Genomic DNA, 19,215 nt, shown 5'->3' on the forward strand with positions numbered 1-19,215 from the left:
TCCATATTTGAAGTAACTTTTGTTCCATTTGCAACCCACATGCTGACACAGCATCCCTCCCCTTTTCTGTTTCCAGATCCTTTTATGAGTTTATTCAATAAAAAGACAGATACTCATCTCTTTTCAAGTACAAGAACATGCTTTTGAATAACTCAATATGCGATAGTGTAATAGTACGCCAAGACAGCCCTTGTTTTAATCAGTCATATCAACTCTCAGAGCAGAGCTGCCATACACATCTCATCACCTTCTGCATTTACCTCACAGCTATGGAAATGTGTAGGGCTACATTCAGGCTTCCTGTTCTTCACAGAGGAAAAAGGGTAATCCCCAGGGACAAGGCTGTCTGACCCAGGTCCCTCTGAACCTCTGGAATCTATATCCCATGTCAAACATGCAGCCTCCCTTCTTGCAGCAACAGGCCTTTTGGTGGGTGTCTTTTAGCATGCACATGGCCTGACTCGCTGAGCTAGTGCTGGGACATAAACAAACTGACAAATCTTCCTAGCCATGTCCCAGGAAGAAAGGCAGAGGAGGAAGACAGGATAAGGAAACGGGAATGATAAGCCAGCCACGAGACAGACAGGAAAGTGTGCAGAGATGGACGGGAAGTGGATGCTGGGATTCAGGGGGAAAAGCTGCAATGACAAAACTAGCAACTTGAACTGGCTGGTAAGGGAGGACCAAAGTCCTAGAGCAGATAAGAGCAGTCCTGTGCTGTGCAAGGAAAATAAAGCAAACAAGGACACTGGTTAATGGGCTGGGGACAGAAACAGACATCAGACTGGTTCATGAGGGAGGGTGAAATGAAACTGAACTGTGCAGTGGGAGCAAGAACATGAGGTGATACATGCAACCATCTCCCACCTGTGACTGACACAGTGAACTCACACAAGCAGCTCTTCCAAGCAAAGGTTTATGCATCTGTGAAACACTTATGGTAACTCAGAGGGAAGGCAGTGCTCAAGGCAGTCTCGTTGGTAAGGGATGGGCTACACAAGGAGTAAGGGTTGGTTTGGTGCACGATCTCAAGAAACATGAACATCAGGTCTGCAAGAACGTAACAGAACAGTAAGGGAGGAAAATCACATTCACTAACCTTCATATATGGTGATGATATGAGGGTGGCTGAGGGATGACATGATCTCAATCTCCCGTCTGATGTGAACCATATCTTGTTCATCCTTAATTTTGTCCTTACGAATGGATTTTATTGCAACCTATAAATGCAGGAAATTAAGCATTATTCTTGGAACTGCACAGATGCATCTAATCCACTAAGAATAGTTAAAAAATAAATACAGATGTTAGATGTTGGCAGAACATGGAATGACCAAAACAAACCTTAAAATACAAATCTCCATGTAGCTCCCTCACTGTATAACAATAAATACATTTGCATTACAGTATAATGGGTGACATGATGTTTTGGGCTCTTCAGGTCTTATGACTTCAATAAGAGAGAACACAGCATCTTTTGGAAAGATCTCTGTGCTAGCCTAAGCACTCTCCTTATGCAAATGGCAAAACTCCCCAAGAGATTTTGATGAGAAGTACCTTTGCTAAGATGTGATTGCATCTGACAATTTTGAAAAGAAACTTTTGAGACAATTTCTTTGAAAAAATTTTGAGATCGCTGATGGAACAGAGGCAGGAAATCCAGGATGCTGATTATGAATTAATATGCATGTTAATACATAAAGGATCCCATTAACACAGGTTAGCCCATGGTTCTCTGAAGCAGGCAAACTGTTCAGGAGTTATGACTTATTCAAAAATCAGAATAAATAAATCTTTGAAATTCACATCTAAACTCGTCCTCATATAAACCCAAGGCTTGAGGTCCTACACAACACTTATGCAGTCACTGCAAAACCATATCCTTCCTGCATCCTTCCTCAATCAGCAAGCTTTTTTACAAGCATATCATGTGACTGGATATCTTTCCAAAAGGCAGGGTGGGAACAGATGAAGTGATAGCTGAACTTGCAATATAAATTCAAATTATAACAGTCCTTGTGAGTGTGTGTATGTGTGTTGCCTGTGAAAAAAGGGCTTATCTGAACATCCCCATAAATAATCGTGGAGGTAATCTCATGCCCTATGAAAAATGCAGAAAACAACAATGCAGAGAAGCTGGTGGGAGAGGGAAGGTGAGGGCATTGTGCATACTGAATGGCAGCATGGCCATTATTGTATTCAATATTTACCCTGCATTATTTTTTAAAGCCAGAGTTCAGGGAATAAATTATCAGCTAGCTCAAAATCAACAATATGTCTTTGAAAAACATCACTGACCTGCTGAGATGACCACACCAAACTTGTGTCATTCTTTGCAGCCAACTACTGTGGATTTCTCCTGGGAAAACATTTGTAAATCTATGATTTACATTATTTCCCCAGTTACTCTAGAAAAAAAAAATTCACTGCCTACTTCAGTAATTGCAAGTGGCATGACCAGTATTGTTTTCATTATATGATGTAGCATTGAGGATATTGAGGAAAGAAGAGAAAAACTTACAATATTATAAAATTGAAATGTACATAAACAGGAGCCAGTTTAAAGGATCAGGTTTCCTACAAAGCCTTCAACTCTGAAAAGTAACATTGTTCAAAAAAGCATTAAGCACATGCCCCATCCCCTTGAATTCCCAAAGACTGCTGCACATGCTTAAAATTAAGCTCTTGCTCAAGTGTTCCCCTACTTTGGGACAGCAGAACAAAAAGAAGTCAAGGGACAAAATTATTTGCATGTTAAAACCAAAACGATTATTTTTTTCCTCTTGACCTAAACATTTGGAATAGAGGTTTTAAAAGTAACAACATAGCTATAGTCTTATTTACATGGCACATATTTCTAGAAAAGGTAATAAAACAGATCTTAATTGAATGAGTGACCAACATAGCCTCCAAGCAATTCTAGAGATGGAAAAGGCAACCAACTCTAAAGATGATATTGGATTTTTCCCCTTCCTACATTTGCACTGGGACTGACTGCAAATGCAAATACACCCTGCATACAGAAGGATGTGGGTGGCTCTTGGAGCAGTATGTGCATTCCTACAAGAAATAAATATAGACATGGGTAAAAACACATTTTTTATTAAAAGACAGCCTTGTACTTGGCTCTGAGGAAGAATTTAAGAAGGGTTTCATTGTCAAATATACAACAGGGAGCAAATTCTTCCCCATTCACCACTGGTAAAGTAATAACAGCAGCCCAGAGGACATGCCAATCTCCTGATAACTTGACTGCGAGCTTCAGAGACAGGACTTTTGCACATCTACCCATAATTACTGCAACTGGCCTCTGTGGAAAAAATTGTATATAAGAAAACATATTTTTAGATACAAAAAAAAGTGCCTTATTCAACAAACCATCTGGTTATTAAAGGATAATTTCTGATACCTTTCCCCATGTTCAATTGCTATTTTTCTCCTCAAAAAGGGTGTCAGAAAAGTGAAAGGGTCAAAGGCATCTCAAAAAATACTTTTTACACCATGCCATCTGCCTGATGTCCTGCACAATCCCCAAGTGGATAGGTTCCACACTTCAAAGGCTACCAGCCATGCACAGCCTTGCTGGTAACCTGGTCCTAAAGGCCAAACAGTGAGTGATCAGTGTCAGCAGACTGTCACTGTCAGAGGTGGCATCCCAGAGCAGGATTAGTGGAGCAGGACAGCCTTCATTCCAGTTCTTCCCTTCTAAGAAACAGATTTCTGCCAGTCAAGTCTTTCACCTACACAAGTCTGCTCAGACCACATCAGCAAGAATACTTGGGCTCAAGTCTACTGATATGAAAAAAATAACACAAACAAGAGAGCAGCCCAGTTGGGTTTTATTCAGTATTTCATGGAAACATCACAAATCACAATCACATTCCAGGAATTTATAACATGTTTCATTGTTTTCATATCTCTGAGCAAAATAAGACCCCTAGCTGTATGTTATGGTATCGGACCATAAAACAAGCCTCCCTTCCAGGTATTCTAAAATACCAATAATATAGCTTCTTTTATTAAATTTATTTCTTTCAGAAATATATTCCAGAAAATACATTTTCAAAGAGTGCTTACGCTTTTAACACCAAACAGAGCTGGCTCAATTTTTCTAAACCCCACTTACAGGACTGCTGCATGATGGACCTGAATAACTTCAGCATAATAGGAAATAATGTCAATTGAGAAATACCTTATGAAAGAACTTGTTTGTTCATTCTTAAGGCTCCTTTCTTTCTTTCTTTCTAGCCTGCTTTCTTGCTTTCTCTGAAAGCAGCGGCTTCACTGTGAGTAACATCAAAATTTATTAAGGGTCACAGCCTATGAATCAAGACTACAGAAAAAGCAACACTCTTTTTTACATCAGCTACATTAACTACTCCAAATATTCCAGCTCAATATCTGCAGGGAAAGTGCTGTTAGTCCCTCTGGTACTCTCAAAACACTGTACTTATACCTCTACCACACTTTTCAATATATTTTACTGGGTTTAAGACATAGATAATTTAATTATAGTATTTTTAGTAACATTACTGGTGGAGGAATTTGTATTTTTCCTAGCTTCTTGTCTTAATGAGAATTTCAGATAACTCCAAGACCTTGCACTCAGAGAGAGTAACATATCAAATTCCTAATAATGAAATCTAAAGCCTCTCACCCCAACAAAGCAGGTTCAAGTTCACCCAAAGCCCCTATAGACACAGTATCCAATCTGGCAAAACACTTTAGCACATGCCTAACTTCACACATGTGAGCAGGCCATTGACTTTTGTGGGACAGCTCACACATGCAAAGTTAAAAACATGCATGAGCACCAAGGTCACAGCTCAAAAGTAGGCCATGTGAAATTTCCCTCTGGGGATCATTACTGGCTGTGTGCACCAAAACCATCCCCAGTATCTTCTGCAGCATTGATGGCTGCATGGTCCCACACATGGGTCAGGGGGAGAAAAAGACCATCAGAGCTGGGATGAAACCGCCTCCACCTGCACCGCCAGTTCTGGTACCAGTCTCTGCTCAGAAGGAGGTAAAACAAGTACCCTCTCCAAAATCTATGGCACAGGCAGGGGGTGTGAATCTCTAATACTTTACAGATTAGTCAGGCACTTCCAAACTGCTCTGCACAAGCACAGACCCAAGCTTCACTGCTGCTCTGCCTTCTAGAAGCAGACAGGAAAGAGGGAGGAGAGCTTTTGGCTTCTCATCCCTCCGTGAGTCAGCTTGCAGAGTGTGCTGGGCAGGAAGTGTAGAGAAATAAATTGCTTTCTTCAAGGCTGCAATAAATTACTGGTTTCCATTTGCTGGAAAGAGGATTTATACTCACTCCCTGAACTGGTGTAGAGAGATTCTAAAGTATTTTCCAACACACTTCATGCTTCTTTGCTTTTGTTTCATACAAATAACAAATTGAACTATAAATACTTCAAAAGTATGATGGTTGCAAAGGTTTCTGTACATTCAGTCATATCTGTGAGAGAAACGTCTTTCTTCCTTTTCATGCTTCTTGGCTGCTTAGCAGAGCAAACGGGTAGAATTTATTTTTACAGAGCCTGATCAAGACCACTGTGTACAAATAAGCATCTCCAGGCCTAAACATCTGGCAAAGGGCATGGCAGTAGGTGCCCATTTCCATATCATATCTCCATGTCTGCTGAGTCACTGCTGGCATCATCGTTTACAGCTGAGCAAAAAAAGGCTGTATTTTTATCAAAGAGAAAACCTGTTTCACTTGATTTCAGGAAGTTGGTTCATGTGTTTTTTTAGTCTAACAAACCTAAGCTTGCCTCATTTCCAGCTGAGTTGTGTGAATATAAATAAAGATAGAACTAGCCACAGTGCAGTCACAGTTTTTTAAGTCAGTGAGTGCTGTAACTGAGCCTGACTACTTAAATGCCACAAAACACTGACCCTTCCCCAGCAATTTCTGCATGCAGTACATTCAGACCCATTGAAAACAATCTTCCACTCTCTATTATCTATCAAGGCTATTTTTAGGACCATAGTGAGATATGAACTGTTTTTTTCCACCGAGGGAGGCTGTGACTTTTAAGCTGGTTCCAGCACTTGTACATGCCACCCATGCTCGAACAAATTCCAATGGGCTCTTGCAATACTATTGTGGAGAGTCAAAAAACCAGCATCAGGACAGAGTGCAAAGTTCCCTGAGAAAGGGAAACCAGCATGTTGCCACTGAGCAATATGTCAGAAAAGACACTTAAAGAAAATTATTAAAAAACATTTTCTTTCGGTGAAGAGGGAGGGGAAGGTTAAATACACATAAAACTCTTCTTTCTGAAAGCTGTGAACTGAATCCATCCCCACCCAGCAATGGGAAGTGGGTGAGCCCAGCCAGTTTCACAGCTCTGCTTCCTTTCTTTGAGACTCGAAGGTGGGAAGTACAATGTGCCAAGTGCCAACGGGGTGTGGAGGTAAAGAATAGGTTGATCAGCCAGGGGAGGAAGAGAAAGGGAGAGCAGAGGATGTCTGGGGGTGGGGAGAGAAAAGGTACATTGTTCTTTCTCCAGCTTCACAGAGCCAAGTAAGAAAGAATAAAGTCTGGCACCATATAATGTTTTTTCCAGGGGAGTCTCTGCCTATGGCTCTTGGCCCAGACGTCACCAGCTCAAGAGGAAAACAAACAAAGCTACAAAATTATGTGGTCCCTGAGGTGGCTGCAATCAAATGATAAGGAGGGGGATGCTGATAATATAGTTGTATTGAAATGGCACTTCCAGAGGTTGCACAAAGGAGAAAAAGGAAAGGCAGAGGGTGGGCTGAATAACTGCCTGATTGGCCTGTGGACCTTCCTGGTGGGAAGAAGGATCCATGGACAAATATTCCTATGGGGTAATGAAGCATCCAAAGGGTTCTGAAAAGGTATGCTCATGAGGACTTCTTTTTGTAAGCCTCCTACCATATGATTATACCTTTGCTGTGTCCATTTGCTGAAAAAAAGTTATTTTGAGATTCCAGGCCTGAGCCAGATGCAGCACTAAAGAGCATCATGCAGGACGATTAATTCTAAGAACAAGCTTCTGCACGGTCACAGAAAACATTTCTCTTAGTCACTGAAAAGTTGAAAAAAGGCTACTGTGAGTGTGAGCAAAATGAGTGCCTGGCTTTGTGCAATCTGCTAACACATCTCTGAGAGCTCTCCCTTTCAGGGAAAGAGTAAGGTTGACACAACGCCATTGTTTCGGAGATTGTTCGTTTTCACATCCTAAAAGCCAGATCATCTCCATGGTGATACTGCCCAGGAGACAAGCATTCAACAAAATCCTTATTAATTATTTATCAGCAGCCCAACTCTATTGTTTGATATGCTGGCAAACTATGCAGTAATCGGGAGAGTTGCTCAAAGCAGCAACCAGTGCCATCTGCACCCATGTGAGCCTTTGCTGATTTAAATCTCAGCTTCTGCTCATTACTTTGTTCCATCACATGTTTGTTCATGTCATGGATGTTACCAAGGACAAAGCACTGTTATTGTTGTTGCCAGCCAGCAGCTGCACACATAAAGGGCAAGGATGCACGTGCCTCGATGCACCTCTCAGGTCCATGTGCAATACCATTTATGTGGCATTTTTTAGAGCTGCCTCACTCTGCATGGTAACAGCATATAGCAAACATCAGCATCTCCCTGTTTCATTCCCCTCTTCACAATGTACCAGACAGATTATATTTCTAAAAAACAAAGCTGATGTCACTACTTGTAGAGAAACTCACCCTTGTGCCAAGGCAGTAGAAGTCCCAAGTCAGTGTGATAGATGTTAAATCAAAATTCCATTTGTATAAGCTGATGCACAATGTGCCACTGTCTCTGGGCAAATGAAGGTATGATTACCTGAGGTTTAATTTTCCTTTTCTGGTTCTGTTGGATATAACTGCTGCTATCATATCATAAATGATTCACCAAGTGGAGAAGAGGAATTAACTATTCACAAACACTCAGCAAGGGGATTATATATTCTCTCTAGCTCCCCCTTTATTCACAGAGAAAGATGTTTGTGGAATCAAGTTTTTATGAGCAGTAGAAGGTACCAGATGAACACATTTATACTGTACATATATAAAGTGGGTGCCAGGAGGAACATACAACACCCTTCCTTCACTTCTTCCCTCACCCCCGCATACGGTGCTTGTTATCAGGATTTGTGAGCACATTTCCTGAGCAGCTACTGCCTTACTGGGAAATTTGCATCCCTCCATTGTCTGGTACTCACTACCCTCAGCTCTGTATAAAACGCCTGGCATATTTACACCATGCATTCTCTGACAAATTTCCCTGGCAGACCTTTCTTCATTTAATGCTGAGAATCCTTGCATCAAGTCATATATGTCAGAAATATACTAAAAAACTTCTCCCTTCCCAAAAGCTTTTTACACCATATTACTGAAGTCCTAAGTCATAGCACTGTTCAGCTGTAGAAGAAAGATCCTACAAATAACCACCATCCCTAGCAATAATGATGTTTCCCTTAGTGATGCCTCAAGTTGACCCTTCTCACCCCTCCTCACTGTCCCAATAGCATGCTACCAAAAATCTGCATCCACTTCAATCCTCCCTAACCACAGTACAACACATTTGCTGTGGTAGGAGCAGAGGTTGCAAAAGATTTGTTGAAAAGTAGAGATCTTACATGACCAGGTTATTAAAGATGTTTGAAACTGTGTCCTGTCAGGACTGGAGTCCATGGCTGGTCTGGTATCCTGGGAGAGTCCCTATCATGTGCAGACTTCACCCTCCTGGAGAAAAGAGTGGAACTGCTTACATTTTCTCTAATACACTTCTAAATGTAACTCCATATCCTCCATATCATGCACAGATTGATGGGAAGATCATCTCCTTTCCAATGCCTAATAACTCACAAATATCCCATCCAACTACTTTCAAACTTTCAAGAAAAGCTCATGCTTTGGCACCTAAGAAATTAGATCTGGAAAGAAACTGGGGTAGGGGATTTCCCCAAGGCAATGGAGGTTCATAACTGTAATTAAAAAAGAAAAAAATATGCTTTACAGCTTCAACTATGGATCATTCTCCTTAATAGATGTTAATCAGCACTGAATGCCACATTCACTCAAAAGATGAAAACTGCATTTACAGTTAACTTCAAGTGAAGTTGCCAAGCAGATGTTTATTTTTGGCTTCCACATTTACCAAAGCCAAATGCTACACTGAGTTGGGATTTCAAAAAGTCTAATTGCTTTTCTTCCAGGTTACAGTTTTGTTGGAACCAAAAGGGGGGAAAAAAAAAGGGGGGGGGGGGGAAAGCACTAAAACAAAAAAGCTGACTTCACTTTTAAGTAGGAAAAAAACTGGTAGCATCCGTTTCTATCATGTCTGTTTATATCATAGTTTAAATGAGGTTAGAATTGTGCAATCATTATTGATCAACTTCCAAACACAGCATAGTTCCATCCAGCACATGAGCAAAAGAGGAAAAGTCACTGAAAGAGAATCCTGTGTCAGTCAGTCTTTTAACTTCTGCGAGTCTGTGTGCAGACTGTTTAGCACTAATTAAATTACTGGCAAGTCAGGATAAAGAGGAGTGAAAGAATTCACAAGCCCCAAGTTCACTGTTCTCAATGTTACATGGGTATTACAGATCCACTCTCCAAAAACTGGAAGATAGATTTCACAGTAATTTTGGGGCTTGATCTCACAGCTACCACAGCTGCTGATGTAATGCAAAATGCTAACCTGAGGCAGCAGAGAGGGACTTTAATTCAATGTTGTTTTTTCATTGTGAATAAGCAGTGAACCACACTGAAGTAATCCTCCAAAGTAGGAGTGCGCACTGTTCAAGGCATCAATTTGGGGATGAAACACAAAACCAAGATATTGGCTATGTCATTATAAAAAAGCCCTTTATGACTTTCTTAAGAAGACAGGTATAAAGCCCTGGTGCCTCGATCTAGTTCCAGTTTGAAAATTACACGGTCTCCTGTAATTCCTCCAATAATTTAAATTGGAAATGGGGTTATTCACACCCTCTAAGCAACTGCTGCAAACTGTTACAATGTGCTGCTAAATAATGGTAACCTTAGCAGTTACCAGAGTCTCTAAAGTGATTTTACAGGTTTAGGCAAAAGGCACTACATCAGTGAAAGGCTGTAATTCACATTAAACAAGGAAGAAGGTTAGACATTGTTTGAACTCTTAGAACCAGTTTTTTCCCAAGAAACCACCTTACAGCACATTTTCATTCATTGGTAGGTTCTGCTTGAGAAAGTTGTGGATTAATAAATGTAACTTGGATTATTTTATCTTTTTCACTGAAGCTTCTGTGAGTTCAGAGAAACCTCAGAATCACTGAGAGCTTTGCACATCTTTATAATGCCTCTTCCACCAGAAATGTGAAGTCAGCTGGTATTGTGTGGATCTTTGATTTTGCTCTCCAGTTCTACAGTCCTTCTGAGAAAAAAGGGAAGTGCTGTTTCACCATGAGAATTACAATAGTACAAGGAAAAAAAACTTGGGAAGAGTCTTTTCTAAAAGAAATGTCTGTACTTTCAAGCACCACAACACTCATTAAAACCTAACACCATAATGTCTGACCACCTGAAATTCCTAATTAACAGAATGGAATTTTTAAGTGTGAAGAGATTTTTAAAGCCGAATTTATAGACTTTAGTCTTTTTGATTTACATTGATGAGCAAGGATTCATTGTGCAAAGACAGTGGGCCACAGAAATTATATGATGGAAGGTGCACAGATGTGCTTAAACAGCACAGTTGGAATGGTTAATGACATGGAACTATCAGAAGCACCTAAATTGATCTAAGATGAATCAAAATATAAACACCACTTCCTGGTGGGAATCTAGCAAACTATAAATCCGTATCCTATCTGGAAAAATACTCTTGGAAAACAAAAAGATTGGCAATCATGTATCAAAGCCTCACCCAGATTATTTTGCTCCAGGGCTTACAGATAGCTTTGCAATATTAAACTCGTTTTTGTTAACACAGTGCTTCAGTATTACACTGTTCTTCCTGGACATTACCTATTTAATGGTCCCTTCTGGGAAGGGACTGTCTTAGAATTTATGACGGAATGTGGTGGAATTACTACAGCAGGAGGAAAGGAGTTTGTTAAGATTTCTTCCCCATCCGTCTCTGATTTCTGAGACATATTTACACCCCTGAAGGTAGAGGAACCTCCTGTTGCTCCCTTCTATTTATTGAAAGTAAATTACCAGGGCCACCCTAATGGCTCAGGAGAGAAACACAGGAACAGGAACACTCTTGCTCCCTGCAGCCAGTTGGGCTTGGAATGGATGTGAGAGGGTGAGGAATGAATTACACTTTCCTACAATTAAGTGGCTGGTGATCGAGCAATTCTGGAGCCTTAAATGCATAATTCCAGCTTTCCTCGCTAGAAGAGGAGTTTACAACTGTAGGCAGTTTTTCTAAGCTGTTATGAGGAGACTTAACTTTGGAAGGGGAAAAGAAAGCACAAAGCAATTATTTTTCAGGATGGAAAGCTTTTGCCTAAGAACTCCCCCAGACCCTGCGAGCTCCAGGACTGTTGCCCCCTTCTTCAACATGCACAGACACCTTTTTTGGCATGTGTTTTGGCTGGAGTCAGTTGAACAAGCGAGAGTTAGAACTCATATTTCTGGGATCCCCTTGCCAGAAGCTAAGCTGTTAGGCAGTGTAACAACAGCAGCCCAGGCTTCCCACTTCACCCTGCCAGTGACCTTCGCACAGACTTGGACATACCCCCTTCCTCAGAGTGAGGAGCAATTCCCTTTCATGCTGCTCAGTCCAGAAACTCATCTCAGCAAATACCACAAATCATGTCAGACCGAGCAGGACTATTAAAGCAGTGCTGCATAATGTGAATTGCTGTCCACAAGGGACTGGACCAAGAGACTGCCTAACCCACTTTGTTTAACTTTTTAGTTAAGCAATCCTGAAATGGGAAGCTGCATTGCTACTTTGGAAATTACAACTTTAATCTCATTTGAACCACACACTCCTCAGTTAAACTACAGAAATAATTAAAGGATCAACTCCCAAATAAGACATTTTTCTACATTTCCTGAAAATATATTATTTCTGATGCTGTGAAATAAAAGCAGACTTATCAATTTACCCAGGTTAAAGTTCTTCCAGTAGCCCAAATAAACTCTAATGTCAGGCTAATTACATGCATTTCACCAGTTTTGCATATTCACATTGCTCAAAGCAACACCACATAACACCAGTGGAACACTGATCATTTCCAACTCAACCCTACAACCATTTGCACATATTGCATTCATTGCTCACTCGTGCTGCACTGCCCACGGCAGGAATCCATAGTACTTCCCTGAACACAGATCAAGCTTCATTTCGCCTCCTTGGGCATGCTTGAATACAGCTCTGAGGTGTCAGCTTTTACTGCGTTATTTAAACAGCATCTAGAGTTTTGCTGGGCAGATAAGAAGACTAACTTGGGTGTGCAGTGAAACGAAGATACTGCTGTTCATGCCAAACATTCAGTTTATGGCAATACTTCATAGGAATTATTTCCCATAACAACTGAACTGTCATATCCTACAACTACATCCCAGGCAACCTCCCAGATGAACTCACTACGGCTGCTGTCTGATGTGCTCTACATACAAACGTCCAGAACTAACCAGATGTTCTCTATGTAAAACATTTGGTTTGAAACATGCAGTTCTTCTTTCCAAAAATCCATTACATTTGTTTAATGGACTCGCACAGTTCAACTAAAATTTCCTGGAGCAGACATTTGACTGCAACTCTACTCTACAAGCCCCATCTGCAAAAAGAAAAAATGAGAAAGAAAGAAAAGGCAAATGAGAATGCTTTACATGATTTATGCTGTCTTTATGATCAGCCAGTTCATAAAATACAAGTTCTGCTCTACAGACAATAACACAAATCGCTTTCAAGTGTATTGTTTAGTCCTTGCCTGTGTTAAGCAAATATTTCAATTGAAACAAAGGGCCAAACTCTACTCTTCAGCTTATAAGTGTTAACGCAACTGAGAGCAGCATTTTACCCATGTACATCACAGGGGATGCAATTTTTTTGGTTTATGCTCAGAGTGAGTGAGTAATGACATCCAATAATGATAACCAGTTACATTCACAGTTGCAGAGTTTTCCTTTCATCCAAGAAAGGCTTAAAAGAGGCTGAAGTACAGCATGAAATCCTTCTCCCTGATGAATTCCTTGTGAGCAATGCATAACCCAAAATGAGGCCTATCACAGGTTCCCTTAAGACCACATTTACATAATAAAATACCAGACAGAATGGAGAAATACTTTGTTTTACTGAAACACTGGTAGAAAACTCTCAAACTGTATACCGGAAAAAAACCCTGAAGTTGAAAAGGATAGCTAGTCTCTGGCCTGGATGAAAATGCACTGCACAGTCCAGCCTAAAGGCCCTCATTCCTCCCAGGCTGTGCTGACACAACTGAGTTGTATCAGGTGGTGCTCAACAGTGATGAGCTGTCTCCATGGCACAAGAGATGGTAGGTTTTTGAAAAATTGGCAGCATCCCTTCAAAGTGTGACTAAAGCCCTGGAAGAGGACATTCATTTTAAGAGAATTTTTTTCTGAGATGGTTATACCCACACAAGGAATGGTTCAGCACAGTGCTGGAGCTGTGGTCGACCTCAGCTCTCTCACTGTGGCTCCACTGCAGACTTTCTAGAGGAACCTCAAGGAAACCACTCACCCTCCTGGAAGCCCAAAGCATGGCTGTAACAACAGGCTCCTACAGGAATTAGAGCTTAAACCCACAGATCACCATTTAATTGGCTCACCTCATTTTGGTGCCCTGAAGAGAATAACAACATGACAAAGGAGTAGCATGAAGGATGCTATTGCTCATGTATAGTCCTGATTAGAAAGGTATCTTCCCAAGAGGGCAACATGAACATCTTCAGTTACATCCCTACACAAGTCAGCTAAGCCTGCATTGCCTCCAGCAGGTATTTACAGGAATTTTCCAGGTTCCAGACCACATGGCATTAGAGCACATACCAGATGGGAAGGTTGCACTCTCCCCTCTTGCCCTCCCAAAGGCTGTTTTATTTCCTCTCAGCAAAACAACAGCCTGCAGCTCTGCCCTGTGGAATCCACTGCACCAGCTAGCTGTCCCCAGGCATCTCCAGGCACCTTTGCTCCTCCTTCCTGAGCTGCACTCTGCTGGGGAAGCCATAATGTTTGATTTATGCAGTGGCAAAAATATGCAAATAAGTGACAGCTCTGAACACATGCCTTGGAAGCTATTTCTTTAACAAATGCTTTGCTGTATTCTCCTGTCAGACTTGTGTGGAAAGGACTTAACCTTTTTTTGTCAACAACAAAGCACCGTTTAACAAAAAGAAACATTTGCATAGCTACCACACAGCTCAAAAAAGTATTTCTACCCAACCCTTACTGCTATCTTTTGTGATTAAAAAAATATTCACATTCATTTTTAAAGTAACACTTGTACCTCAAATAAAAGGAGATATCTTTCACCATCAGGCATTTAATAGATATTAGAAATACCATCAGAGATCAAATGCCTTATTGTGTACAGGAAACATGATATGAAGGCTTTGAGATCTCCATCAACAGCAGGACTCAAATTTTTCTGATCTACCAAGGAATAGCTAAATTTAGTCCCTGAATCTGGTATCTTTTTGCAGGAACAATAAATTATTCTTTTTTAAAGCCTAATATCCCTTAATTAGTGTCTTTATTCTGAGGCAGTGCTGCTCAAGGCCAAACATGCTGACTCAGCTCCACGGCCCAGCCAGACATTAGGATAATTGCACGTCCCTCAAGCCGCCAGACCTCAGAACAAAGACACTGCTCCAGCCTTAAGTCATCCCATATGCGGCTGCTGCGCCAGAGTCACCGAGGGGCTCTGGGATCACCAATGTTCCCCAGGAAGGCGAGGCAACAGGGGAAGCACAGCCTGCCAACCACTGATGCTCCAGCTCCACACAAGGTGCAGCAGACCCTCCCATTCACCAGGCTGGTGTCTCAGGGATCCAGCAGCAAGGACTCTCAGGCATCATGATGAAGGTGCAGTGAGGTGAAGTGGGAAATGCTGACAGTGAGAAGGCTCAAGAAGAATCCAGAAATTAACAGTTACATTAGGAGCATGCTAAGATCAGCAATCTCAGCTGCAGTTTTCTTAATACTTGTAAAAAACAAGACCTACATTTATTTAGTGATGTTTGCATTGACTTACATCTGGTCGGGATGGTTTCACACATGCCAGCCATGCCAACCCCTTGTGCCATAGCTGCTCTGTGGCGGGTTTGTTTCATGTGAAAGGAACCACCCATTAAAGTATTTTATTATCTCCTACTCCAGTAAGGATAGAGCCTGGAAAAGCCCATAATTGAGCAAGACCCAGGACTTCCATCATATCATGGACCAATGGCAGCTTTAAGGACTGATGGCTAATAAACCATCAGAGCTAAGCAAATCGCATCCGTCTTTGGAGAGCTGAGGGATAAAATGAGCTTATACCATGCAATAGTTTAACAGACTGAATTGAGGATTGGCCCTTGGTCTGTAGTTGAAAATACAGAAATTATGGAGCTCAAATAAGAGTACAAAAACCATGGAAGATCAAGGGATGGTTACAACTTTGCCCCCTCCATGCTTTGCAGCACACAGCAAAGGTTACAGGAGGGCCTCCACGTCTTCTGAACATCTGGCATTTTTGGTGTGGGTCCAGGATGTTTGAGGGGTATGGTCAGACACAGTACACACACGGAGTACCTCACCCAGCCTCTGAGTGTTCAAAGGTCTAGGATACTCTAATTTATACAATGTATTATGCTGCCTGTGAAGACACGGTGATAAAATATATTCTGTTTAAAAGCAGATACTTCTCAAATCATAACTTGCAGATGCTTGAAGTCTTTCATGTGGGTAAGACAAATGAGAGCCATAGAGACTGATTTTGTAGCCAGAGAGTACAGGAAGCAACAGCAGGAGAACACTATTGAAAGCCTGGATACACTTATGGCTTTAATGAATTGGTCATCAAATATAACAACACACATATGCAGTTTTTACCTTGCTTTGTAGTTCACTCCCCGCCCTCCCCAGCTATTCCCCATATATCTAGCAAAGTGGAAATTATTTTCAGTTTAGTTTATTAAATGGACACACATGGTACTCACATCTGCTGGAAGATATTTGAGGGAAACGCTGACAAATATCATTTACATATTTAGTTGGAGACCTTTTCATCTGAGACATTTCCTCTGACATATTAAATATCCTAAGTACATCAACCCATCAGTGCTAATGACAAGAGGTTTTTCTATAAAGTGTCTGGTACACACCTGGGCAATTTAGGGACAAATCCCGACTTATGGAGGAGGCAAGAAGGACGTGCTCTTGTAGGCCAGAGATTCCCATGCGAACGTGCAAACCATCAACACAGAACATCCGAGATGGGCACTGGCTGCAGCCTCCAGCCTGACCCAGGCCAGGAGATGCTGAGGCTCTGGCCAGCACACTGAGGAGCCACCACTGGCTTTTGCTATCCATGCTGTGAGCTCCTATCCCACCCCAAGCCTGGAGGCAAACCTGCACCTCTGGCTTCAGAGAATCATTCAGAGCTGTGGCAAAAAATATTGTTTAGTCCCGCTTTAGAGGAAAACATAGAAGACAACAGTAAGGAGAACAGTGTCCTGCTGAGAGGAGCACGGTTGCACAGCAAGAAGAGGTTCTTTGACATCAGCATCCCAGTTCATGTAGACAGAGAGTACATTAGTGTGGTACAGGCGGGAGAGACTAGAACCAGGCAGATGCTGGTCTCAAACCAAAGGTCATCAACCAGCCTCTGAATGCCTGGTACACAGCTTTTGGAAACATGTCCCATAGGCTCTACATCTGGATAACCATGGCTGTACACATGTTCACCTGCTGGTGTTCAGGGCTGATACACCCAGAGCTGGTTTTCAATCCACACATGTGTCATTCTTCCTTGGCACTGTTGTGGCCACTGTGTGCCTCCTCCCAATTCCTCACTCCAGCAGAGACTCTAGTTACTTATTTACCAGACAAAACACAGACTAACTACAATTACAGTTTTGTGAAAAATAAACAATTGTTCACAAGAACTGAACATTCCACATGGTTTTATTCAACATGTATGACCCCGAACTACAATATATACAATAACTGTCTCCACATGGCAAATCCACACTGTGGTTCCTAAAAAAATAATAATTTTTAGAATACATGCCATTAAAAATGCAGTACATTTTAGCAATATCTAATTAAAGACTTTGTACAAGCAATTTCCATTCTCTTGTGTTCTCTAGCACATGATGCTGTGAAACCATTTGTAAAAACACTTTGACATTTTATAGTGTTTTTAGCTGAAAGCTACATTAAAAACATTGGCTCAACTTCTGTTGTGAAATTTCACATGTAGAGGGAATCACATTATGTATGCATCAAGCCATAATGTGTCCTGTTCATTAGTTTAACCTTCCCATATTAACCCCTCCAGAAAGGAATACACTGAGACATAGGAAGTTAATTATCTGCCCAAAATTGCTCAATCTAATGCAGGAGAAAAAAAAAAATGCAAGTCTCTTGGACATTTTTTATTTCTTCACCTGTAAGGAAGTGCAACATCATTGAAAGAATATCACTTGATCTTCACTCAAAGCTCAAAGAACATGCTGTTCTTTAATTTGGTACAAGATTTGACAAACTAATATATTCAGATGACCCCTTACTGGCTAGTCATTAATTCAGACTTTCATACCACTGACCCATACTTCCCTGACCAAATCTGCTTCTCCAACAGAAATTCTCAGTGCAGAAAACTAGTAATCTGTTCCAGTGCATTTCTTCTGATGACCTTCATGCTATAATCAGTGTTTTTCTGTCTGCACCCCTTAATGTTAAGGTTTTCTTTGGCATTTCAATTATCCAAGTGTTTATATGAAGACTGCAGCAATTTGATACAAGGTAGTAACTCCTATGGTAATAAAGCCCACAATATTCACTGTGAATTACATTAGAATAATTCCAGTGGGTTTCTTTCCATTTGCTGCTATTTTTTAAACCACAATCTCGGAACACATCTAATAGCTAAGGGTGGAACAAATAACAAATTAACAGCAAAACTATTTTCAAACCCATATACTCTTTCCAACTTCTACTCATTCCAGATCTAGAATTTCCATGCATGCAGAGGATGACCCGAGTTTCACTAACACGCCTTCAGCACCATGAAAACACTGCCCAGATTTGCTCACATTAGGAGTCCCTAAAGGAACTCGGTTTAAACATCTTAAATAAATAAATAAATACATACACACACACATACACACAGCTGCCAGCCTGGGAGCAGGGAGCAGAGCTGCGCGCCCTGCGCGGGTCACCGCGCTGGCACACACAACAAAGCGCGAGGCAGCGGAGTACAAAAGGGCCAGGAATGGAGACCGATGCTGGATGTCACACAGGGACAAAAGCCTGGGGTAAAGAGAGAGGCCAGGAGGCAGGACAGGCTGAGCTCTGCAAGAGGAGGGTGTCATCCACAGGACTCTGATGCTACATAGTCTACATGTCTGGATGAATCAGGTACTTGGCTGTGCACTCAAAACTACTTGAAATTTTCAGTGATTTTGGCTTGAATTGGCAAGTTTTTCACTTCTCATGTATGAAATGGGGTAGTAATACAAGCTATTGTTACTATAATTGAAGTGTATTATCAGAGCTGTGGAAGCCACATTCATGAATCAGGAACCTGCTAAGCAAAGTACTGTACAGACGCTTCACATCACAGCAGCATTGTATAGATACTTATTCCTGTGTCTGCTACAAGGGAAGATGTCTTAGTAAGAGCAACAAAGAACTTCAAAAGAAATAAACAGATTCTGTGTCATATTTGGACATTATCCTGCAGAAGATGCACACCGAGCAATCAAGATAAAAATCAATATGAAGCAGTGACTCAAGTGCTAACTGAAGAAATTCTCAAGGGAAAAAATGGAAATATATTATTAAAGATTAAAAACAAAATCACATGCATCAGAGGGATACTGACATTTTCTATGATATTGACAGCACAGGTGAGAGAACAAATGTTTCACCTGGCTTTCACTGCCCTCAGCGACCCACAAGTATCCTGTTATAAGGAATTCTTAAAAACCACACTCCAATGGTTGTGTGGCCAACAAGGCCTTAATTACTGACATTGTTGATGTT

General features: G+C 41.2%; 1 protein-coding gene across 1 annotated transcript in view; it reads right to left on the reverse strand.

Annotated features, from left to right (window-relative positions):
- Positions 1–19,215, reverse strand: part of NUAK1 (NUAK family kinase 1) — a 45,643-nt gene that overhangs the window by 22,207 nt on the left and 4,221 nt on the right. The window contains exon 2 of the mRNA XM_021536077.4: positions 1,100–1,220. Coding sequence (XP_021391752.3) covers positions 1,100–1,220 — 121 coding nt within the window. The remainder of the gene's footprint in view (positions 1–1,099; positions 1,221–19,215) is intronic.

Source organism: Lonchura striata, chromosome 1A (assembly GCF_050655825.1).
Source record: "Lonchura striata isolate lonStrDom1 chromosome 1A, ASM5065582v1, whole genome shotgun sequence".
Classification (NCBI taxonomy): domain Eukaryota; kingdom Metazoa; phylum Chordata; class Aves; order Passeriformes; family Estrildidae; genus Lonchura; species Lonchura striata.